Source organism: Hypanus sabinus, chromosome 10, assembly GCF_030144855.1.
Source record: "Hypanus sabinus isolate sHypSab1 chromosome 10, sHypSab1.hap1, whole genome shotgun sequence".
NCBI lineage: Eukaryota > Metazoa > Chordata > Chondrichthyes > Myliobatiformes > Dasyatidae > Hypanus > Hypanus sabinus.
Genome location: NC_082715.1, coordinates 31,675,869 through 31,700,548, shown reverse-complemented (window position 1 = coordinate 31,700,548; position 24,680 = coordinate 31,675,869). Strand labels below are relative to the sequence as shown.

The window sequence follows — 24,680 nt, the reverse complement described above, 5'->3', positions numbered from 1 at the left end:
GCAGGTTGGTTAAGCAGCATCTTAGAGTGCAAGAATTCATGTGGCTGCTCGAAAAGGTGTTTTTGATATCCTGAGATTTCTGTGATTACTGGGCTCTATATTGGTTTCCTTTGGTTTTTCAATATTTTCTTTCTTGTGGCCAGTTGGTGGCTGGCTGATCTGTTAATTTTTTGTGTGGGAAGGGGTTGGGGTGGTGCTACTGTCACTGTTCTTTTCTGAGAGTGAGCGGGTCAGGGACTGTTATTCTAGCTGTTTTTTTTCTGGAGGGGAGAGGATGATTTTGGGGTCTCTGAGTTTTGTTTCTTTTTTGTGCTGGGAGTGGGGGGAGTTAACGTCTTTTCATTCATCAACATCCATGGGCTTTCTGTATTTAGCGGCTGTCTGGAGAAAACAAATATCAGAGTTGTATACTTTGACAATAAAATGAGCTATGAACTCTGAGGACTTGTCACTATTTTGGGTCAAGACCCTACATTGGGACAGTGAGTTTTGAAGGAAGTTAGCCAGTATTAAGAGAGGGCGAGGTGTGATATGGGCCCGTTGTTGATACCATCACAGTGTACTCGTGGAGGACTGGACCCGGGGGCGGAGGAACAGCAGGCTTTCTCTGTCAAGGAGGTACCTGGCACCAACTCAACCCTGGAGCTGCAGAGAGCAGGCTCATGAATTAACCTAGGAGTGGAGGAACAGTAGGATCCCCAGATGGAGACAGAAACAAGAGGTTAAACATAGGAATACCAACAGAACCTTAGTGGAGCGACTGAGTGACACCGTGAGACAATTCATTCTCTCCAATGCAATGACTCTGCCAAGGCACTAAACAAGAGTCCTCTTCAGATAGTCCAGAATGCAGGAAACCCATGCCAGTCACAATTACCTTGACAAGATTAAACCAAAAGCACAAAGGCTTAATGGCTCTAGTTGAGATAATGATTAGTAAATACAGGTGCTCAAGAACACAAGAAAAGCTCACCGCTGTATGGCAAGCCACAGTGCTCATGACAACTATGTGAAGGATGAATGGCCCAGGTGGGGAGTTGGAACACAAAGGTAGGTGGGTGATAGGTGAAAGCAGACAAGGAGAAAAAAAAGATGGTGTTAGGTTGGGGCAGGGGAGGCTAAAGCTGCAAATAGAGGCTGGGGCATCTGAACATTCCCCATTCCTCTTTATATCGGCTATCTTTCATCTTCACTCTCAGAAATTTGACATTTTGACTGTTGTGCACTGTTAAATGAAATTTGCTGTTCTTCCTTGTGTATAGTTTTGCATTGACTGGTGTGGTGCAAATGTATTTCCACGATAATCATGTCAATATGCTTCTTTCTTTAAGTATATAACATTCCAGTATGTGTGTCATTTCAACTTTTGTCTGCAGAGACTGGTCTAAATCGAAGCACTGGCTTCTGTCTCTCTTTGAAAGTATCGTAGCCAAGGTTGGAAAGGTGAAGCCAGCAGACGATGACTCAAAGGTAATGACGGAGTCCTGCAATTGAATGAAACTCGGTGTAAGCACAAAAATTAGCTGCTATTTGAATTAATCAAATATATCAAAACATACCATTGGTCAAGGGTAGTGAACCATTTTGAGAGCATATGCCCAAATTGGTGATATTCTTCTCAAAGATTCTCTTGCATTCCATGGTAATTTTTTTTCTCTGGAAAACTGTCAAAAACGAATGATTCTTTAACATATCCCCATCACTGAGTCATTCACTGCTTCATCTGGCAGTAAGGATAATCATTATGTATCTTTTTGTTTTGGTTGAGGGTTAAAGAACTTAGGGGCAGTAATACACGCTGGGTGCCAATGAAATTTTGTGTGTGCCATCTTGGGCATGCATGCCATATGTTTACCACCTCTGACGCCGATGTTTAGTTCATCTCCTGTTTATGTCGACAATACAAATCCCACATTCACATGGAATTATGATATTGTAACCATTAGTAAGACTTGGTTACAGGAGGAGCAGGTCTGGCAGCTCAATTTCTTAGGATCCCATTGTTTTAGAAACAACAGAGCTCGAGTGATTAAAGGAGGAAGGGTGGCTTTACTAGTCAGGGAAACTCATGGCACTGCTCAGTCAGGAAAGACTTTAATTAGTGAGGCTTCATGTCTTCATGGAAAGGTATGATCATCTTGAGGAGCTTGTAGAGACATCCAGTCTTTTGGAGCGGTGTGAAGAGGCCCTTTCTGCTGACCAGGTTGAAGGTCAAGTTCTTCCATGACAGATAGACTCACGATGATCTCAAGTGTGGCATCTGAGACAACGTTCTCTCTTGGTAGTGTTTGGTTCATCTTTCGATCTGTTTTCCCTGCTCAGGGATGACATCGCCAGTCGAGGACTTGAGTGGAGTGGTCTTTGAGATGGTCAGTCTGAGAGCATTCTTTATGCCATCGTACATGCCGTAGATGTTGCCAGAGTCAGCGGAGCATTGGATGTTCAGGCAGACGTTCAGCCAGTAGTCGTTGGCACAGCAATGGGCATCAACTCTGGCTGTCCTGACAGCAGCAGGAGGCTTCTTGGAAGGGTCTGTCTTGTGCTGAATGAGAGCAAAAGGAAAAATCCATTCAGGATATGAGCATAAGACTTTATTTGTACTGAATGTTTGCCATAATTATTCTCATTTTGTAGTGTTGCTGCAGTATCTTTTGGAGCAAGAGTTGGGGAATGTAATGATATTTTAAAAAATGGTAATGCCTTCTAGCATTCTGCTTTTGAGTAGCCGGAGATGATTAGGTAACATTATACCAAGATCTGCTGTCAAGGAGATACGATGGAATAGGAGAGTGGAATTTGGTGGGGTAAAAACTGGGTTAGTGAGTCAGTGACCCTTCCTATTCACAGAAGACTCAATCTTAGTAGAGACTTTCACAACAATTATTTTTCCAATGAATTTCATGGAAATTTTGTCTGGACTTTAAAATGATATCTGGTGGGTGTACACTTTATGGACTTCATTCACTTCTTTCATCATGGACTTCTTTCATTTTCATTGTCGTTGTTTGATGTGTGTTAGTCATGAAGTTCTCAACCTTGTGAATAAATCTGTCACTTACGAAATTAAAATAAACCCCACACGTTGATAGAATCATCATATCTGAGGAATATGATGGGTAAAAGAAACCAGTGGTAGGGTGATCTGCACTCAGCGATGGTCAGTCCAGATTTCAGATGGGCGACGTTTCTGCTAGAGTTGAGCAAAAATATTTTTGAATGGACCCATAGAATTATACAACACGGAAAATGGGGCCATTGGGTTAAAAACAACAAATTTTGGGGTTTTCGTGTAATTTTGCATAAAACGGGGTTACATTGATACAATTTCTAGTCATTTGATTGATGACACAGATTGCACTGCCTGGGTAATGGAATCTGTCCCAACTTTGCTGTTGTTCTTTGTGTTGCAGGTTAAGTAACTGCTGTGTTGACACCATCAATTAACTTTTTCTTTACAGACTTTGTTGCAGCACCTTCTTGATACTTTGGATGGGAATTGTACTGCTAATTACAGTTTATTGATGCTCTGGGCTTCCCAAGCCAATGCACTTCCAGTGAGTACTTGCTCAGCTGACTGTTTTCTGCCCAGATATTACAGAAATAAAATATGCTGTCAGTTCTGAAATCTTCCAGGCTTTATGAGGTCCTGAGTTTTTAAAGAGATTGAGAATTTCTTACAGAATATTGGTGGTGCAGGGTAGAGTTACTGGTGCTGTGTGGATTTAATTTCATAGGAAAGGTCTTTGCTATCCCAGCTCCAATTGTCTAACTGTTAGTGTTTGAGATATTATATTGCATTGCTGTAGTGGAAGTTCAAAGACTTACTGCCTATAATTGATGCCTGGAATAGACAGGCTGTTTAATGAAGTAATTTTGAACAGGCTCAGCTTATTATCTGCTGGTGATTAGAAAAATAAGAGGTGACCTGATTGAAATATGTGCTCTTGATTTTCCAGGTCACATTCTGGACCCTTGCGTTTATTATTTCAAGCCCACTTGTTTATAAGACCATTATGCAAGAACTCTGTTCTTTTTTTAATAATCAAGGTAATTGATTAAAACCTTCAATATTAGATAATGCCATTTAATTGATCTTAGTAAAATGTAATTAATATATAAAATATTAAACACATTAAAATATAGTTAATAAAATACAATGCATAAATATGGTTTAAGATTCTTAAATACTAGCTCATCACAAATGGTGCTTACTGTTCTGGGATTTTCCACACCTCTAATGAAATGTTCGTTATGATTCCCGTTGCTGTCTGTAATGTGTGCGTATCTTCTCCCTGTGATCACGAGGGCTTCCTCCGGGTGCTCCAGTTTCCCCCCACAGTCCAAAGATATACCGGTTGGTAAGTTAATTGGTCATTGTAGATTGTCTCATGGTTAGGCTAGGGTTAAATCAGGGTGCTGGGAAGCAAAGCTCAAAGGACCGGAACAGCCTACTCCACACTGTATCCCTATCAATCGATCGATCAATAAATAAATGTCACATTTCTGGTATCCAGTCTTATTTACTATTAGTGTATTAGAAAGATGATCTCAACTGGAACACTGGTAAGTAAAGGTATCTTGCTAAAGGATCAGAAACTTGGGGTAACTTTTAAACTCATTTTCTCTAAACTATTTCTGTAACACACACAAAATGCTGGAGGAACTCAGAAAAGAGTAAACAGTTGACGTTTCAGGTTGAGACCCTTTGTTAGGACTGAATGAACCATTCTCTCTCTGCACTAATCCTAATCACCCACCGCATCCTTCTCTTACTTCTCTCTTAAATTCTGAGCTCCTGTAGGAGCAAAAATCCCAGCTTTACCAAACTCCGTATAACGCAGGAACTTTTTTGCTGGTATCATCCCAGTAAACAACATGCATATCATCTCGAGAGCTTTGAGATAATTTCTGGTGTTTTGTTTATGATTGTGCTCGGCACTTGAAATGAGTCTATGTCCTCCTTGATAGGCAATTCGGAGGCTCCGTTTATACAGAGGTTCTCTAACTACCTTTCCAACTAACCTAGCGATCTTCAAAAATGTTTGAATGTATGCCCACTTTTCCAACCTTGCCCCATATCACTCATGTCAGCTCACAATTCTTTTGCAGCTCCATCAAATAATAATATGTATATTATTTTCTGGTATTTAATTCAAAGTACATCACTTTCTGCTTATCCATATTAAACTTTGCCTGCATTGTGCTTGGCCTCCTTTGTCAGTCTATGTGCTGAAAAAATCTGTTGACCTCTTGCTAACTGCCTATTATACTGAGAAATTTTATGCCATCCAGAAATTTTGAAATGGTATTCCCTGTGATCAGTAACCTGAATATTATCGCCGGCAAAACCTCACTGCATCTTGCTCTCCAGTCAGCAACAAAATGTACTGTTTCCTGTCCATGTTGGCACAAATATTAGTGTCTCTGCCTATTCATTGTTACCAGATCAGGTGCAAAGGGATAAATATTACTGAAATTAATAGTTTACCACTGTGCAATCTAATAAAGATCAGAGGCTATGAATTCTTAAATCAGCTAGCTATTTATTTGGATTTTTTTTAATGCAGGTAAGTTATGAAAGTTTAAAAAAAAAAACAAAATTCTGGAAGAACTCAGTGGGTCAAGCAGTGCTTTGAGTTGAATCTTGATGCAGGGTCTCAACCTGAAATGTCAGCCATTGTTTTGCTTCAACAGATACTGCTTGACCCATTGAGTACCTTAAACATCTTTGTTTCGGCTCCAGATTCCAGCATCTGCAGATGCATGTCTCTAAAGTTATGAAAACTACTTGGAATAAAACTTCCAGGTGACTGATTGGGTCCAGCTAGAAGTGGCTCAGCTGCTTATTGATCTGAGAATTAAAAGGGTTAATGAATCACAATCCTTCTGTCTAGCCCTGACTGCAGGTGGGGAAGTGGGCTAGAGAGCAAAGTCCACTCATAACAGCTACACCAAAATTTCAGAATCGGGTTTATTATCACTGGCATGTATGACGTGAAATTTGTTAACTTGGCAGCAGCAGTTCAATGCAATACATAATCTAGCAGAAAAATAAATAATTAAAATAATAATAATAGTAAATAACCAAGTAAATCAATTACGTATATTGAATAGAGTTTTTTAAAACTGCAAAAACAGAAATACTGTATATTTAAAAAAAGAGTGAGGTAGTGTCCAAAGATTCAATGTCCATTTAGGAATCGGATGGCAGAGGGGAAGAAACTGTTCTTGAATTTCTGAGTGTGTGCCTTCAGGCTTCTGTAACTCCACCCTGATGGTAACAGTGAGAAAAGGGCATGCCCTGGATGCTGGAGGTTCTTAATAATGGATGCTGCCTTTCTGAGATACCGCTCCCTGAAGATGTCCTGGGTACTTTGTAGGCTAGTACCCAAGATGGAGCTGACTAGATTTACAACCTGATTTGAAGGAGAAGCTGCCACAAGGGGAGGAATTAAAGGCTGTTCCAGCTGGACTGAAAGGTTGAGGTGTGGAGTTAGTATCACTGCCCATTTACCATTTAAGTGACACTGGCAGTATGGCACATCTACAAAACTTACAGTGTGGCTCATTCAACCTCTTCTCCAACACCTGTGTCCAATAAGGACAAGTGAAGCAGACACATGGGACTCCTGTAGGTCCCCCACCAATCTGCATATCACGTTGACATGGAAATACGGTATATTGCCATTCATTCAGTGTTGCTGGATCAGTGTCCTGAAACTCTCTCCACAACTCTACTGTGAAAATACCTTTACATGCACTACAACAGTTCAGAAAAAGGGGTTCACTACCTCTTGACTAGGGACAATAGAGTGAGCATTAAAATATGTGTCTTATCAATAAAGCACATATCCTGTTTTCAAATAAAACAAAACTCAAATATATACAGTATAAAATGTATCAAGCAGTAGAATAGAGTATAACAATAGGTGACAACCATGACTGGTGACATCTTTCAATGGTCAGAACAATTGCTTCCACTGTAAAGCTGTCTCAGCTTGAAAAGGCAGTGCAATATCTTCTCTCATTTCCCTCCACCCCTTTCATCCAACGTAATAAAGTGCCAGGCCCATCCTTTGATACACACTTAAGTGTCTTTGCGGATCTTCAAATATTACAACTAGATTCAGAATGATTCAGTGATAAAAATGTTGCAACTTCTACTTACATTTTTATTTGAAAATTCCTAGCAAATAAAGAGACTGAAATGGACGTCGCTGATCTACAAAAGCTCCCATACTTGAAGTGTTGCATTTTAGAGACACTTCGTTTACGAGCACCAGGAGTTATTACAAGAAAAGTGATGCAACCTCTGAAAATTAAAGTGAGTTATGTTTTTGCTGCCTTGATCCAAAGAATAATATTGGGAGTTTTTAAAAGAATGCATTGTTTGTATTAAGAAACTTGGGAAGAAAAACATCCTTTAAAAATAGGAGCTTGGTTGTTCAAAAAAGTGTGCCCTTGTGAACTCTGAAATGTGTTTGTGTATGTTGGTTAAACTGCATTTAAATTCCACAGAATGGGGTTGAAAGGGATAAGAAATCAGCAATGATGGTATGGCAGAGCAGACTCAATGGGCTAAATGGCCTAATTCTGCTTCTATGTCTTATGATTTTATGGTTTTATTATACCATGATGCGATTCGAACTAATGCTTCCAAATAATTAGCCCAGCTGTCAAGATTACTAGGCCAGTAATGTACCCACTATATTGCTGAAGCTCTGATTAGGGATACCCAGGTAGGGGAGACTTAAGCTTTCTTGGCTAAGCCTGAATGAATAGTCATGCTTCTCTTTGTCACATTGATTTTCTCTTACTTCTTCACATCCCACTCTCCTATCAATTGGATGAGCAAGGTAGGAAAGTCATAGTCAGTTCAAGGTAAAATCAGAGCCCATGGAGAGCAGTTGGAAGTTTAATGCATACGTTAAGTCCTCCCCTTTGTGTTTTGCTACTTGACTCATGAGACAAGCTGTCAAGCTAGAGGTGGTCAGACAGAAATCTTTTTGTTACTCCTCCATTTCTGATTAATTTATATTCTGCAGGTGAGAAAATTACTAAGTTAGGAAAGAATAGTGCTTTGACGCATTATATCTGTATAATGCTGTTTGTTAAAAGTACAAATTGCAGGTACCTGGATGTACTGAAATTAATTTTCCTTAAGTTATAATGTTGAACGTGTTTTATCCATTACGATCAGGGATATTTTAAACATGGCATAAATTCCAAACTAGATTTCAGCTGGGAAGTGCATCAGGACCTCTCAGAAATTAATCATCTTCCTAACGGTCAGTGAGTGAGATTTGAATTAGTGACTAGCTCAGAGCTCTTGCATGGAATGTGATCAAATGTTTCCCGGAGAGGAAAGGAAGAAAAGTGAAAGAATGGGACAATACAATTTACAGAGTACTAATAAAGAAGAATTTTATGTGCAGATATATGTAACAGTTAAATATTTTTACTCCAGAATTACATTATTCCTTCTGGAGACATGCTCATGTTGTCGATTTATTGGGCACACAGAAATCCCAAATATTTTCCTGAACCGGAAAAGTTTCTTCCTGTGAGTATGTCTTTCATTGCTACTCCTTCCTACCCTATAATGTTAAATATATATTCTTCCAGTATTTTAATTCACCCAGCAAATGAACTTACAATTTTTAAGAATTTTTTTTTTGTTCATTCAGGACTCAGTTTGGTTCTGAATGCTGTTGCTTGCTTTTGTTGTTTGCATGATTAGTGTTTTTTTTTCTCTCTGTGCATTGGGTATTGGTCCCTCCTCTTTTAAAATTGAGTTCCCTTGGTTTCTTGCTTTGTGGCAGCCTGTATGCAAACAAATCTCAAGATTGTATAATTTATACATACTTTGATAGTAAATAGACTTTGAATCTTGAACTTTTTTCACATTAAGTGATGGTTTCTGTAATTTTTTCTGCAAGAAAAGTAAATTCATAATTATTCAGGGAGATATGAATGTTTGGGAAGAAATATCTAATTTGATGTAAGTCAAAACTTTGGGGATTTTTGTAAGAAATGTGCTAGAAAGAAATTCTGGTTAAGTCAGAGTCAGGTATGTTGGGGCAGCGAACACCATAATATTGTATCCCATTCTCGCCAATTTAATTTTAGTTTCAATTTAGAAATTCTAAAACTATATTCTAGCAATTTTGCATGTCCACCCGTGTCACTCTTGCAATATTTTTCTCAATATCTCCTTACAGTTTAAGTGCATAATGCAAAAAAAATTCTCTTCCTAATGCCAGTAAGTTCACATTCTAGCAGTGACCAAAACTCTATATAATTTCATTATAACTTCCTTGGGATAATGTTCTTTCCTACTTTGTTTACTGCTTTCCTGCTTCTGCAACCATCATGATGGTTTGACCAATCTATCTGACAGTATCATCAAATCACTGTCCTATATGTGTCTGTAATTTTGCTTATCACTTCCATTGAATGATTTTCAGCAATTATTCATTCTTTGAGTCATTGAGTCAATGTGGATACAAGCCATTTTACTGGCTCATGCCTTGTATACTTTGGCATTTCTGGTGCTCATACTACTAAAATTCTGTGAGAATAGCTGCTTTCACCTCTACTTTAGGCAGTGCATTTCAGATTCCAATCACCCGCTGGGTGAAAAAGTTCTTCCTCATGTCCCTTTTAAATTTTCTTTCCCATCTCCTAAACCTGTGCCCTCTAGTTTCCAACACCTCTGCTGAGGAGAAAAGTTTCCAGGCTTCCCCCGCAATCCGAAGGTAGACCGGTCCTATGAAACCGAAATGTCATAAATCAAAGAAGCAATTACCATTAATTTATGTGGGAAATTTTTTTGAGCGTTCCCAGACCCAAAAAATTACCTACCAAATCAAACCAAATAACACATAAAATCTAAAATAACATTAACATATAGTAAAAGCAGGAATGATTTGATAAATGTACAGCCTATATAAAGTAGAAATATTGTATGTACAGTGTAGTTTCACTTATCAAACTCGGGAAGACAGTGAGCCAAAATTGATTTAGAGAAAAAGAATTGGCATGCACATGAGTATGCACATACACGCGTACGCACGAACATGCGTGCGCAAACAACTGCCCGCACAAGGCTTCACGGTCATTGTAGTCTTTCTCGGGGTAAACAGACATATAAAGCAGGTGTCTTTTTTTTTGTAAAAGTGAAAATCCTTTTTGGTTAGCGAAAACAGGTACTAATGAGCTGTCGTAAAGCGAGCGTTTGAAAAATGGGGCCGCCTCATACCCCATTTATGCCCCTCGTAATCTTGTAGATCTCCCATCAGATCTTTCTCACCCTCTACCTAAAGAAAAACCAAGCCTATCCAGTCTCTTATAAATGAACTGCTTCTTCCCAGACAACTGCCTGGTGAATCTCATGTGCAATCTCTTTTATACTTTTTTAACCAAATATCATTTGCTCAGCCAGTTTCTTAATTAACGCAACTTGTATTTGATCCATATATTGTTATTTCTGGTAACCCCTAATTTCTCTGCATACACAGTCTTCCTGGTGTCATGCAATATTCTCATAGCACTTACCGTGAAAAGTTTTGCTCCCACCAGGATCGATGGAAGGAAGCAGTCACAGAAAGGAATGTTTTTTTGGATGGCTTCATGGCTTTTGGAGGAGGCAGATATCAGTGTCCTGGAAGGTAGGAAACTTTGCTGTGTTATAAAATGAAGCTGATTGATTAATAACTGTAGACTGAGATGTTGAACAATCGTTTGCAAACCATTGACATTGATAACTGTGATAGAATCAGTCCTGCATAGATAAAGACCTGGGAAGAAAAAATACTTCTATTATGCACATTTTCACAAACAGTGTCCTTCCAATGAACATTTTTTGCTCCATCATTAATATCCTTTCTGTCCTGATCACCAAAGGTCTGTCAGTAATAAACAAATGTTAGTTTCAAATAGCAAGATGGTTCTATATTTTTATTCAGAGATACAGTGTGCGATGGGCCTTACTGGGACTTTGGAATGAGAGAGGAAACTGGAGCAAAAACCCACCCATTCCACTGGGAGAACATGTAAACTCCTTGCAGAGGACATTGGGATTGAACTCTGAACTCCCGATACCCTGAGCCACAATGTGTTGTGCCACTCACTACGCCACTGTGGTGCCCACTGTGTGCCAGCCCAGGAATTCAACCATAACAGCCCAAAATAATCTTAATTACTACCTCAAGAAATAGATTAACTTCACAGAGCACCATGCAATAAAAATAGCATTTGAATTACATGTTAATTGAAGATTTGGTAAACCATCAAAATTAATCATTATTCACAAGAAAATGCTAAGGTTTTATAAAACAATGCATTCTGACTCACCTAGCGCCTTGTGAGATTTGCTAGCTGTTTTAATGAAAAGAATACAAGTTGGCATACATTTCATGTCAAACGTCTCCAGGAATCCCTGCCATATCTGAGGAATTTCTCTATTTGTGCATCACAGCTCCATTAGGCAAGACATTGAAAGCAACACAGTGTGGCTCAGATTTTATTTTCCAAGCAATGTCAGCAAAGTAACTTCACAAATATAAGAATCAAAATGAAACCATAACTAGGAACTAAGAACATAGTAATTCAACAAACTAAATATAAACTGTTAGAAATACATATTCTGTATTCGGGTCAAATTAATTATAATTCTGTGAAGTTGGTTTGATGTGCCATCTTCAGAGATGAATGGGGCTGGTTATATTGCTGAACCTACAATCATATGATCTTTGCAATCATAATATAGATCTTCGTATTGCTTCTGTAGCCTAACAAAGAGAAAGATTTTGCCTTTAAAGATTATCACATAAAATGCTGATGCCATGAACAATTTGCAAACTCAGTGGTAATAGCAGAAAAAAATGTGATAATGATGTATACAGTTCTGTCCAAGTGTCTTAAGCACATATATATTTAGCTAGGGTGCCTAAGGCTTTTGCACAGCACTGTATTTGTCAACGTGGAGTGGAGAGTAAGCCTGTAAATCCGGTGCGAGCAAAGTATGTTGGGATTGGCAAGAGTAGTGGTGTGGGACAGATGGCAGAGAAGTGCCAGGAACAGGAGGTGGCATGGGAGCAGACACACCCAGCCCTGAGACACCAGGCACTGTACTGCTACTGGTGCTGCAAAATGACATCTGTGAGTAATGATAAACCTGATTCTAATATGGGCTTCTATTGTGGACTGAGAATGGAGAGATGGCAGGGAGAGGGGAGGAAGCAAGGGGAGGGGGTGTAATCAGTCAGGTCATGAAATTTGTCGTCTTTGTAGCAGCAGTACAATGCAATATATAATAACAGAAAAAAAGCTGTGAATTACAGTTAATGTGTGTGTGTATGTGTGTGTGTGTGTATATATATACACACACACACACACAGACATATATATATACATACATAGATATACATATATATAAAATAGTTAAATAAATAATGCAAAATAGAAATTAAAATGTGGAGAGGCAGTTTTGATGGGTTCAGTGTCCATTCAGAAATGGGATGGCAGAGGGGAAGAAGCCGTTCATGAATCATTGACTGTGTGCCTTCAGGCTTTTGTACCTGCTTCCTGATGAGAACAAGGCATGACCTGGGTGATGGGGGTCCTTAATGATAGAGGCCACCATTTTGAGTCTTTGCTCCTTGAAGATGTCTTGGATACTGTGGAGGCTAGTGTCCATGTAGCTGACTAAGTTTTCACTGCTTTGCAGCTTATTTCGGTCCTGTGCAGAAGTCCCTATGCCAGATGGTGATGTAGCCAGTCAGAATGCTCATCATGGTTCATCTGAAGAAATTTATGAGTGTCTTTGGTGACATACCAAATCTCCTCAAACTCCTAATGAAACATAGCTGCTGTTGTGCCTTCTTTGAAGTTGCATCTATATGTTGGGTCCAAGATATTGACAACCAGAAACTTGAAGTTGCTCACTTTTTCCACTTCTGATCCCTCTATGAGGACCGGTATGTGTTTCCTCATCTTACCTTTTCTGAAGTCCACAATCAGTTCTTCAATCTTACCGACATAGAGTGTAAGACTGTTGCTGCAACACCACTCAACTAGCTCATATATCTCACTCCGGTATACCCTCTTGTCACCACCTGAAGTTCTGCCAATAATAGTTGTCAGAAAATCTATAGATGGCATTTGAGCTCTGCCTAGCCACACAGTCATGGGTATAGAGATCCCTGAAGTGCGCCAGTGTTAATTGTCAGTGAGGTGGAGATGTTACTTCCAATCCGCACAGATTGTGGTCTTCTCATTATGAAGCTGAGGATCCAGTTGCAGAGGGAGGTACAGAGGCCCAGGTTCTGGAGCTTTTTGATCAGAACTGCAGGAATGATTGTGTTAAATGCTGAGTTGTAGTCAATAAACTGCATTCCGACATAGGTATTTGATCAATAAACCAATTGTTTGGAATCAAATGACCTTGCCTGGTTGCCTCATGTCCCAAGGCTGGGTGTGTCTGCACCTGTGTCACCCTCCACCCCTGCCATTCCTTCCCTGCCACCTCTCCCACAGCGCTCCACCCTCCACATTCCCAATATCCTTTGCTCCCACGAGATTCACAAACTTGATCTCCATTCCATGTTGACAAAGACAGTACTGTACTAAAGTCTTAGGAACTCTAGCTATATATATATATATCATTTTGAGCTTAAGAATATCATTGAACCATGAAGAAAGAAAAAGGCAATACATATTGGCTCAGCAGTTTGGAGCTTGGAGCTTGGTTTGTCTTATTTTTGTTTGCTGAATATAATTGATGCTCGGAGTCTAACTGTGTTGGATTGTTACTCCCGAATGCTGTTTTGTTTTCTCCGCAGGTGGTTTGCATTGATGGAGATCCAAATGTTTGCTGCTCTGATACTTTACAAGTACGAGTTTACTCTCTTGGACCCTGTCCCAAAAGAGGTAAAAGTAACCTGAGAGTAGATCTGCCAAATGTGTATTGATGAACTGTGGTTTTATCACCATTCTTTATAGGACACTGTGTGTTGACTGAAGAGAAAGTTTATAACATCCCTTATTAAACATTTTTAAGAAGTTGTAATCCAGGGAAAGGAAAAATAGGCAGAACATTGCTCTATGAAAAAAATTGACATTTTATTTATTGCTACTTCATTAACAATAACTTTGCCTATTTACAGCTTCTCTGGAAATATAGACGGTAACTCTTCAAGCTAGTGTGTTAGCTAACTGTTTTAAATTAAAACTAATGTGTTACATATTTGATCCACATCAAACAAGAGGCTATCAATTCACCTTTTCCCTCTCTCACTTAATCTCCTTACCTGCACATTACCTCCCTGTGGTGCTTCTCTCCCCTTTTCTTTCTTCCATGGTCTTCTGGTCTCCCTATCAGATACCCTCTTCGCCAGCCCAGTATCTCTTTCACTGATCAACTTCCCAGCTCTTTACTTCATCCCTCCCTTGCCTGGTTTCATATACCACCTTGTGTTCCCTCTCCCCTCCCCCACCTTTTAAATCTACTCCTCATCTTTTTTTCCTCCAGTCCTGCCAAAGGGTCTCAGCCCGAAACATCATCTGGATTTTTTTTTCCATGGATGCTTCCTGGCCTGCTGTGTCCCTCCAGTTTTTTTTTTGTATGTGAAAATGCTATTAATTCTTGTTTCTACAATTATTTTCTATCAATTATTACTTGTATATCTCTGAATAAAAGCTTGCTGCACAATAATATGTGATACTTTTGATGGCAGTATGAAGTCTATTAGCCGGCCGGTGGTGCAGAAGCATCAGCACTGGACTTCGAGGTGTGTTTGAATCCAGCCGGCTCTTTGCTTGCTTTCCATCCATGCTGGATTGAGTGCCGAGTTAACAACTCAACCTCACTCAAAACCGATTAAAATGCTAAAGAAACAGCAAGGTTGCTGCCTGATGCACCACAAGGCGTGGAAAGAAACAACAATGAAATCTATTAATTCAAATATAATGTTGATTATAAATTTTCTTTCTTTCTCTATTTTCTAGAGCCCTTTTCATTTAGTAGGAACCCAGCAGCCACTGGGTCCTTGCAAAGTTGAGTATAAATCCCGATGACTGCTTCCGTGCCCAGTGTAAGAACTGCAGTCAATGGTACTTTTGATGTTTAAAACTAACAGTTTTTCTCTATGTGTAATATAAATGCAATAACTAAGAATATATGTGATCTATTTTCCAGATTATGTGTATGTTGGAAGTAATTACCACAGAACAACAGTTAGATCATGGTAAAAGGCAATCTTGTTCAGCAAGAGGATTGGTAAAGACGATAAGGAAGTTTGGGAGAATTGGATCAATATGGCACTTCTCCAAGCAGAGTAGCTCATACAATATGAGGATTGTGAAACAAAGGGAGAATGGATTAAGAACACCTTCCAACACGACATTTGAGATACAGCATCGCAAGCAAGGCTGGTCAAAGTGGATCACTACACACTAATAGCAAAAGTGCAGAGCTCTTACATGGGGGCGACAAATGAGATAACGTGTAACTGGAATTCAGTCACACGCAAGCCCAGAAATTCTGTTTGGGACAATATTTTGTGCTATATGAATGTATTTATCCAAAATTCTCAATTGGATACAATGCACGTAGAGCTTAGTTCTAGACAACACACGCCTTCAAATCCGCAACCTCTTGAACAGTCGTCACTAAAATTACCATTGTTACGATCTTCACATCTTTAATGTGTCTGATCTAACTTTGTTTTATGTGTCAAATGTTAAGTTGCTGAGAGAGACTCTAAATAAATGCAACTTACAGTTGACATTTAAAGAAGACAATTCCTATGCACTGAGTTGTTTTCAGATCATTGAGATAATTTGCTGTTGTGATACTCTTCCTTGAATAAGATATAGGATATGACAAAATAAAATTAAAATCTTAATAAGGGATCACTGAGAGCCAATCTTATAAATTAAGCACTGAAAGAATACAGCTGGTGGACTGGTAGTTACTGTCTATCTCTCTATTCCAATTTGTTCAATATTCCTTTTGAGCTAGTACCAGAAACATTAATAAAACTGGTGGATGCTCCTTTTCTATGACAGTGTTTTGTCTAGATGTGCTCAATGGTGGGGAGGGCTTTACCTGTGATGGACTGGGCCGCATCCAGTACTTTAAGGGTGGAGAAACAATTCTGATGGCAGTTAAAGATGGACTGGAATGCACATCAGCTGGGCAGGATTTGCAGGCCATTACTTCCTACAAAGTGAAATTCAACATGAAACTGTGATGTTCCACTCTCAAATGAGCTCAAAGCCTTTTTTGCACACTTTGAAGGGAAGAATAAAACTACATCTGTGTGAATCCCTGCAGCATCTGGTGACCCTGTGATCTCTGTCTCAAAGTCCAATGTCAGAATATCTTTCAAGATGATGAGCCTTTGCAAGACATTAAGCCCTGATGGAGTTCTGAAACCTATGCCAAGCAACTGGTCAGAAGGTTTAAAGACATCTTCAGTCTCTCACAGCTGCAGTCAGAGGTTCCCACTTGCTTCAAAAGGGCAACAATCATACCAGTACCCAAGAAGAGCAGGGTAAGGTGCCTCAACACCTATCCTCCAGTGGCACTCACATCTAATCTGATGAAGTATCTTGAGAGGTTGGTCATGGCAAGAATTAACTCCTGTCTAAGCAAAAACCTAGGCACACTGCAATTTGCCTATTGTCACAATACCCCTGCAATGGATGCAATCTCACTGGCTCTCCATTTGGCCTTGGATCACCTGCACAATAGCAGTAACTACATCAGGCTGCCATTTGCTGACTATAGCTCACCATGCAACACAATCATACCCTCAGTTCAAGTCAACAAGCTCCATAACCTGGGCCTCTGGACCTCCCTCTGCAAATGGATTCTCGACTTCCTCAATGGGAGACCGCAAGCTGTATGGATCAGAATTAACATCTCACTGTAAATCAATGCTGGCACAGCTCAAGTATGTGTGCTTAGCCCACTGCTCTATTCTCTACACCCATGACTGTGTGGCTAAGCACAGCTCAAACACCATCTATAAATTTGCTAATGTCACAACTATTGTTGGCAGAATTTCAGACACTGATGAAGAGGTGTACTGGAGCAAGATAAATCAGCTGGTTGAGTGGTGTTGCAGCAATAATCTTGCACTCATTATCAGTAAGACCAAGGAATTGTGGACTGAAGGAAGGGAAGTTGATGGAACACCCACCAGTCTTCCTTGAGGGATTAGAAATGGATCGAGGGAGCGGTTTCGAGTTTCTGGCTGTCAACTTCTCTGAGGATCCATCCTGGGCCAAACATATTGGTGCAATTACAAAGAAGGCATGGCAACAGTGATATTTCATTAGGGATTTTAAGAGAATTGGTATGCTATCCAAGACACTCGCAAATTTCTACAGATGTAATGAGGAAAGCATTCTGACTGGTTGCATCACCAACTGGACCTGGTATGAAGTGGCCACTGCATAGGATTTGAAAAAGCTGCAGAAAGAAGTAAACTCTGCCAGGTCCATCATGGGCACTATTCTTCCAAGAATCCAGGACATCTTCAAAAGGCACTGCCTCAAAAAGGTGGCATCCTTTATTAAGGACCCCATCACCCAGGACATGCCCTCTTCTCATTGCTACCATCAAGGAGGGGGTACAGGAGCCTGAAGACACACACTCAACATTTCAGTAAATGCCTCTTTGCCCTCTCCCATCTGATTTCAGAATGGACAATGAACCCATGAACACTACCTCGGTATTTTCCCTCTCTTTTTGCACTACAATATGTAATTTAATATGTATATATTTCTTATTGTATTTTATACTTTTTATTATGTATTGTAATTTACTGGGGCAGCGAAACAAAAAATTTCACAACAAATGCCAATGACATCAAACCTGATTCTGATTCTGAAATCAAACAGAAATTTTCTCCTCTGCACCTGGTAAATTATTCTTTTTTAAAATGTTAAATCTGTTAACACTCATTTTATTATGTTTATCCCATCCAATGTTTCATGGCATTTACCTGAAATGCCACGTCAAACTCTCTCTTGTGAATGCATTGCAAAAATAGTCATTAAGAACCTTACCACATTGTCTGCTTCCACATGTAAGTTACTTTTTCATCCCTAATATGCGTTCTTTCGTTATCCTCTTGCACTTTGTAAAACATCTTTAGATTTTCTTTGAATTTGCTCATCTATATATTTAATGCTTGATTTCTAATTTCATCCCTCCACTCTGTACATTTCCAGACCTTCTACTGTTCCTGTCTTTGGCATGTTTCCATTTCTTGCTTTATCCTGCTTCTAAGTATCTTGTCATCTAGATTTAGCAGGACCCATCACTTCTTTTGTGACAACATATTTATCCCAAACCTTACAGACTTTTTACCAATTTATCATAGCTCCCCGACAAGTTCACTTTTCCTGAATCATCAGACTGGAACAGGTGACTTCGGATCTTTATTCCTATTGAATATCCAAGCTTGTCAAAAAGTTTGTTTGATCTGCATTAAGTTTCCTGTTCTTTTGTTCAGGCTTGTGTCAGGATTTGTGTTTTAAATTGGTGTACTGAATTGGCATCTTTGCTCCCTCGATTTTTGCTTGCCTGGGGACCAAGAGGGTGTATTATAGGATGCTCAGGTGGAGTGGAAGAATGAAAGGTAGGGGTAGTAAGGGCTTGTGTTAGAGCAAGGGATGCAGATCCTGGATATCAAAGGTTCAGATTTTGTCGTCATCAGTGAGCAAAATTATAAACTAAAGCTTGACTCTTTTGAGGCTTCACTCAGAGAAAGCAAAGGAAAGAAAAGCTCAAGTTTATCCTTCACTTTATATCTGCTCAGGTGGGACAGTAGAATCGTGCAATGCTCCTCTTGCAGGATGTGGGAAGGCAGGGAGACCTCCAGTGTCCCTGACCACTACAACCGCGAGAAGTGCATCCAGCTGCAGCTTCTAACAATTGTGTTAAGGTGTTGGAGCTGAATTAATTCCGGATCATTTGGAAGGCTGAAGGGGCGATAGATGGAACATATTGAGAGGTAGTTACACCCAAGGTGCAGGACACATGAAACTGGGTGATAGTCTGGAAAAGGAAAAGGATTAAGGAGCCAGTGCAGAGTATCCCTGTGACCATCCCTTCAACGACAGGTATATCACTTTGGATACCGTCAGGAGATATCAACTAACAGAGGAAAATCACAGTGGTTGGTTCTCTGGCACTGTCTGCCTCTGTGACTCAGAATGGAAGAGGAAAGAAGAGATGTGCAGTGGTTATAAGAGATTTGTTAAATCGGGCATGGACAAGAGGATATGTGGGCAAGAAGGAGTTTCCTGGATGGTATGTTGCCTTCTGGGTGCCAGGGTCCGGGATTCTTAAGTGGGAAAGTGAAAAACCACAAGTCATAGTCCATTTAGGTACCAATGACATTGGAAGGACAAGTGACGAGGTTCTGCATAGGGAGTTCATGGAGTTGGGTGCTAAGTTAAAGGGTAGAACCTCTGGGAATGTGATCTTGGATTGCTACCTGTGCCACATGCTAGTGAGGCCAGAACTAGGAAGATTATGCAGTTTAATTTGTGGCTGAGGAGTTGATGTAGGAGGGAGGTCAAGAGATTTTTTTGTATCATCGGACTCTCTCCCAGGGAAGGTGGGACCTGTACAGAAGGGATAGTTTGCACCTGAACTGGAGGGGGACTAGTATCGTAGTGGGAAGGTTTATTAATGCAGCATGGTGGGGTTTAAGCTAGAGTTTCAGGGGGATTGGAACCAGAGTGCCAGAACTGTTAGTGAAGAGGTTGTGGAGGCAGATGTTGATAAGACCTCAGACAAAGTTAGGAATCAAAAGGTTGAGCATGGTGCAACAAAATTATAAAGGCTGAATACAGAACTATAGGTGTTGTATCGGAATGTGTGTGGTATACAGAATAAGGTAGATTAACTTGCAGCACAGTTGCAGATATGATATTGTAGGCATCAGTAAATCATGGCTGAAAGATTATCACTGAGAGCTTAATGTCCAAGGATACACGTTGTATTGAAAGGAGGGGGAAGGCAGAGGGGGTGGTGTTACTCTGTTGGTAAAAAATGAAATCAAATCATTAGAAAGAGGTGAAAGAGGGTTGGAATGTGTTGAATCATTGTGGATAGAGCTAAGGAACTGCAAGGGTAAAAAGACCCTGATTGGTTGCATACAGACACCCAAACAGTAGTAAGGATGTGATCCGCAAATTACAGTGGGAGATAGAAATGCCAACGCAATAATAGGCATGGGAGACTTCATTATGCAGGTAGATTGGGAGAGTCAGATTAGTGCTGTACTCAAGGAGGGGGAATTTCTAGACAGCCTATGAGATGGCATTTTAGAGCAGCTCATGGTTAAGCCTACTAGACGATCAGCTATTCTTTATTGGGTGTTGTGCAATGAACCAGAATTGATTAGGGAGTTTAAGGTAAAAGAGCCATTTGAGGAAAGTGCTCATAACATGATCAAATTTACCCTGAAATTTGAGAAGGGGAAGCTAAAGTCAGATGTATCAGTACTACAGTGGAGTAAAGGGAATTACAGAGACATGACAGAGGAGTTGGCCAGAATTGACTCGAAAAGAACACTGGCAGGGACGACGGCAGTGGCAATAGCTGGAATCTCTGGAAGCAATTTAGAAGGCACAGGATCCATACTTCCCAAAGAGGAAGAAGTATTTTAAAAGAAAAATGACACAACCATGACTAACAAGAGAAGGCAAAGCCTACAAGAGGGCATATAATAGAGCAAAAATTAGTGGGAATTTAGAGGATTGGGAAACATAGAAAACACTACAGCACAATACAGGCCCTTTGGTTCACAATGTTGTACTGAACACGCACTTTAGAAATAACCAAGGGTTACCCATAGCCCTCTATTTTTCTAAGCTCCATGTACCTATCCAGGAGTCTCTTAACCCTATTGTATCCGTCTCCACTACCGTTGCCGGCAGCCCATTCCACACTCTCACCTCTCTGCGTAAAAAAACATACCCTTGACATCCCCTCTGTACCTACTTCCAAGCAGCTTAAAACTGTGCCCTCTCATCTTAGCTATTTCAGTCCTGGGAAAAAGCTTCTGACTATCCACACGATCAATGTCTCTAGTCATCTTATACACCTCTATCAGGTCACCTCTCATCCTTCATCACTCCAAGGAGAAACGGCCAAGTTCACTCAACCTATTCTCATAAGGCATGCTCCCCAATCCAGCAACATTCTTGTAAATCTCATCTACACCTTTTCTACAGTTTCCATGCCCTTCCTGTAGTGAGGAGACCAGAGCTAAGCACAGTACTCCAAGTGGGGTCCGACCAGGGTCCTATATCGCTGCAACATTACCTCTCGGCTCCTAAATTCAATTCCACAATTGATGAAGGCCAATTCACCGTACGCCTTCTTAACCACAGAATCAACTTGCACAGCAGCTTTGAGTGTCCAATGGACTTAGACCCCAAGATCTCTCTGATCCTCCACACTGCCGAGTCTTACCATTCTGCTATCATATTTGACCTACCAAAATGAACCACTTCACACTTCTCTGGGTAGAACTCCATCTGCCACTTCTCAGCCCAGCTTTGCATCCTATTGATGTCCCGCTTAACCTCTGACAGCCCTCCACACCATGCACAATACCCCCAACCTTTGTGTCATCAGCAAATTTACTAACCCATCCCTTCTCTTCCTCATCCAGGTCATTTATAAAAATCACAAAGAGTAAAGTCCCAGAACAGATCCCTGAGCCACACCATTGGTCCCTGACCTCCATGCAGAATATGACCCATCTACAACCACTCTGTGCCTTCTGTGGGCAAGCCAGTTCTGGATCCACAAAGCAAGGTCCCCTTGAATCCATGCCTCCTTACATTCTCAATAAGCCTTGCATGGGGTACCTTATCAAATGCCTTACTGAAATCCATATACACTATACCAACTGCTCTACCTTCATCAATGTGTTTAGTCACATCCTCAAAAAATTCAATCAGGCTCATAAGGCACGTCCTGCCTTTGACAAAACCATGCTGACTATACCTAATCTTATTATGCCTCTCCAAATGTTCATAAATCCTGCCTCTCATGATCTTTTCCATCAATTTACCAACCACTGAAGTAAGTCTCACTGGTCTATAATTTCCTGGGATATCTCTACTCCCTTTCTTGAATAAGGGAACAACATCTGTCACCCTCCAATCCTCCGGAACCTCTCCCATCCACATCGATGATGGAAAGATCATTGCCAGAGGCTCAACAATCTCCTCCCTCGCTTCCCACAGTAACCTGGGGTACATCCCATCCAGTCCTGATGACATATCCAACTTGATACTTTCCAGAAGCTCCAGCACATCCTCGTTCTAAATATCTACATGCTCAAGCTTTTCAGTCCACTGTAAGTCATCCCTACAATCGCCAACGTCCTTTTCTATAGTGAATACTGAAGCAAAATATTCATTAAGTACCTCAGCTACCTCCTCAGGTTCCATATACACTTTCCCACTGTCACACTTGATTGGTCTTAAACTCTCACGTCTAATCTTCTTGCTCTTCACACACTTGTAGAACGCCTTGAGGTTATCCTTATCCCTGCTTGCCAAGTCCTTCTCACGGCCCCTTCTGGCTCTCCTAATTTCATTCTTAAGCTTCCTGCTAGCCTTATAATTTTATAGATCTCTATCATTACCTAGTTATTTTGACCTTCCGTACGCTTTTCTTCTTGACTAGATTTTCATCAGCCTTTGTACACCATGGTTCTTGTATGCTGCCAACCTTTCTGTCTCAATGGAATGAACCTATGCAGAACGCCACGCAAATATCCCCTGAACATTTGCCACATTTCTGCCATACATTTCCCTGAGAACACCCACTCAATTTATGCTTCCAAGTTCCTGCCTGATAGCCTCATGTTTCCCCTTACTCCAATTAAACATTTTCCTAACTTGTCTGCTCCTAGTCCTCTCCAATGCTATGGTAAAGGAGATAGAATTGTGATCACTATCTCCAAAATGCTCTCCCACTGAGAGACTTGACACCTGACCAGGTTCATTTCCCAATACCAGATCAAGTACAGCCTCTCCTCTTGTAGGCTTACCTACAAATTGTGTCAGGAAACTTTATGAACACACCTAACAAATTCCATCCCATCTAAACCCTTTGCTCAAGGGAGATGCCAATCAATATTGGGAAATTAAAATCTCCCATCACGACAACCCCGTTATTATTGCACCTTTTAAAAACCAACAGAAGGCAACTGAAAAAGTCATTAAGAAGGTAAAGATGGAATACCAAAGTAAGCTAGCCGATAATATTAAACAAGATACCAAAAGTTACTTCAGATTCATATAATGAAAAAAAGAGGTAAGAGTGGATATAGAACCCCTGGAAAATGATGCTGGAAAAGTAATAATGGGGGACAACGAAATGGCAGAAATAGTGAATAAGTATTTTGCATCAGTCGTCATTGTGGAAGACACTAGCAGTATGGTGGAAGTTTCCGGTGTCAAAGGGCATGAAGTGTGTAAAATTACCATAACTAGAGAGAAGGTTCTTGTGAAACTGAAAGGTCAGCAGGTAGATAAGTATCTGGATCAGATGGTGCACATGCCATTGATCTGAAAGAAGTGGCTGAAGAGATTGTGGAGGCATTAGTAATGATACTTCAAGAGTCACTAGATTCTGGAATGGTTCTGGAAGACTGGAAAATTGCAAATGTCACTCCACTCTTCCAGGAGAGAGGCAGAAGAAATGAACCTATTGGCCAGTTAGTCTGACGTCTGTGGTTGGGAAGATGTTGGGAGTCGATTATTAAGGATGAGGTCTCAGTGAACTTGGAGGCAGATGATAAAATAAGCTGTAGTCAGCATAGTTTCCTCAAGGGAAAATCTTCCCTGACATTCTGTTGGAATTCTTGGAAGAAATAACAAGCAGGATAGTCAAAGGAGAATCGGTTGATGTTGTGTACTTGGATTTTCAGAAGGTCCTTGACAAGGTGCCACACAAGGCTGCATAACAAGCTCAGTGTGTATGCTATTACAGGAAACATTCTAGCATGGATAAAGAAGTGACTGATTGGCAGGAGGCAAAGAATGGGAAGAAGGGGATCCTTTTCTGGCTGGCTGCCAGTGACTAGTGGTGTTCCTCGGGGTTTTGTGTTGGGACCAATTCTTTCTACATTATATGTCAATGATTTAGATAATGGAATTGATGGCTTTGTTGCAATGTTTGCAGACAATATGAAGATAGGTGGAGGGGCAGGTAGTTTTCAGGAAAGACTTAGACAGATTGGGAGAATGGACAAAGAAATGGCAGATGGAATACAGAGTTGGGAAGTGTATAGTCATGCACTTTGGTTGAAGAAATGAAAGGGTTGACTATTTTCTAAATGGGGATAAAATACACAAAAAACTGAGGTGCAAAGTAACTTGGGTGTCCTTGTGCAGGATTCCCTAAAGGTTAATTCACAGGCTGAGTCTGTGGTGAGGAAGGCAAATGCAATATTAGCATTCATTTCAAGAGGACTAGAATGTAAAGATTGTAATGTTGAGACTTTATAAAGCATTGGTCAGACCCCACTATAAGTATTGTGAGCAGATTTGGGACCCTTATCTTTATCTTAGAAAGTATGTGCTGAAACTGGAGAGGGCTCAATAGTTTCATGAAAATTCTTCCAGGA

The 24,680-nt window shown here is 40.4% G+C and overlaps 1 protein-coding gene across 4 annotated transcripts in view; it reads left to right on the top strand.

Moving 5' to 3' along the window:
• Positions 1-18,575, top strand: part of LOC132400548 (24-hydroxycholesterol 7-alpha-hydroxylase) — a 54,679-nt gene extending 36,104 nt beyond the window's left edge. For 2 of the 4 annotated variants that reach the window (XM_059981612.1, XM_059981609.1), the window contains 9 exons: positions 1,377-1,470; positions 3,459-3,554; positions 3,957-4,047; positions 7,191-7,324; positions 8,468-8,563; positions 10,582-10,670; positions 13,845-13,932; positions 15,010-15,114; positions 15,200-18,575. In XM_059981612.1, the coding sequence (XP_059837595.1) occupies positions 1,377-1,470; positions 3,459-3,554; positions 3,957-4,047; positions 7,191-7,324; positions 8,468-8,563; positions 10,582-10,670; positions 13,845-13,932; positions 15,010-15,078 (757 nt within the window). In that variant the 3' untranslated portion in view covers positions 15,079-15,114; positions 15,200-18,575. The remainder of the gene's footprint in view (positions 1-1,376; positions 1,471-3,458; positions 3,555-3,956; positions 4,048-7,190; positions 7,325-8,467; positions 8,564-10,581; positions 10,671-13,844; positions 13,933-15,009; positions 15,115-15,199) is intronic. The other 2 variants (XM_059981611.1, XM_059981610.1) reach the window with 2 other exon arrangements.
• Positions 18,576-24,680: the final 6,105 nt, after the last annotated feature.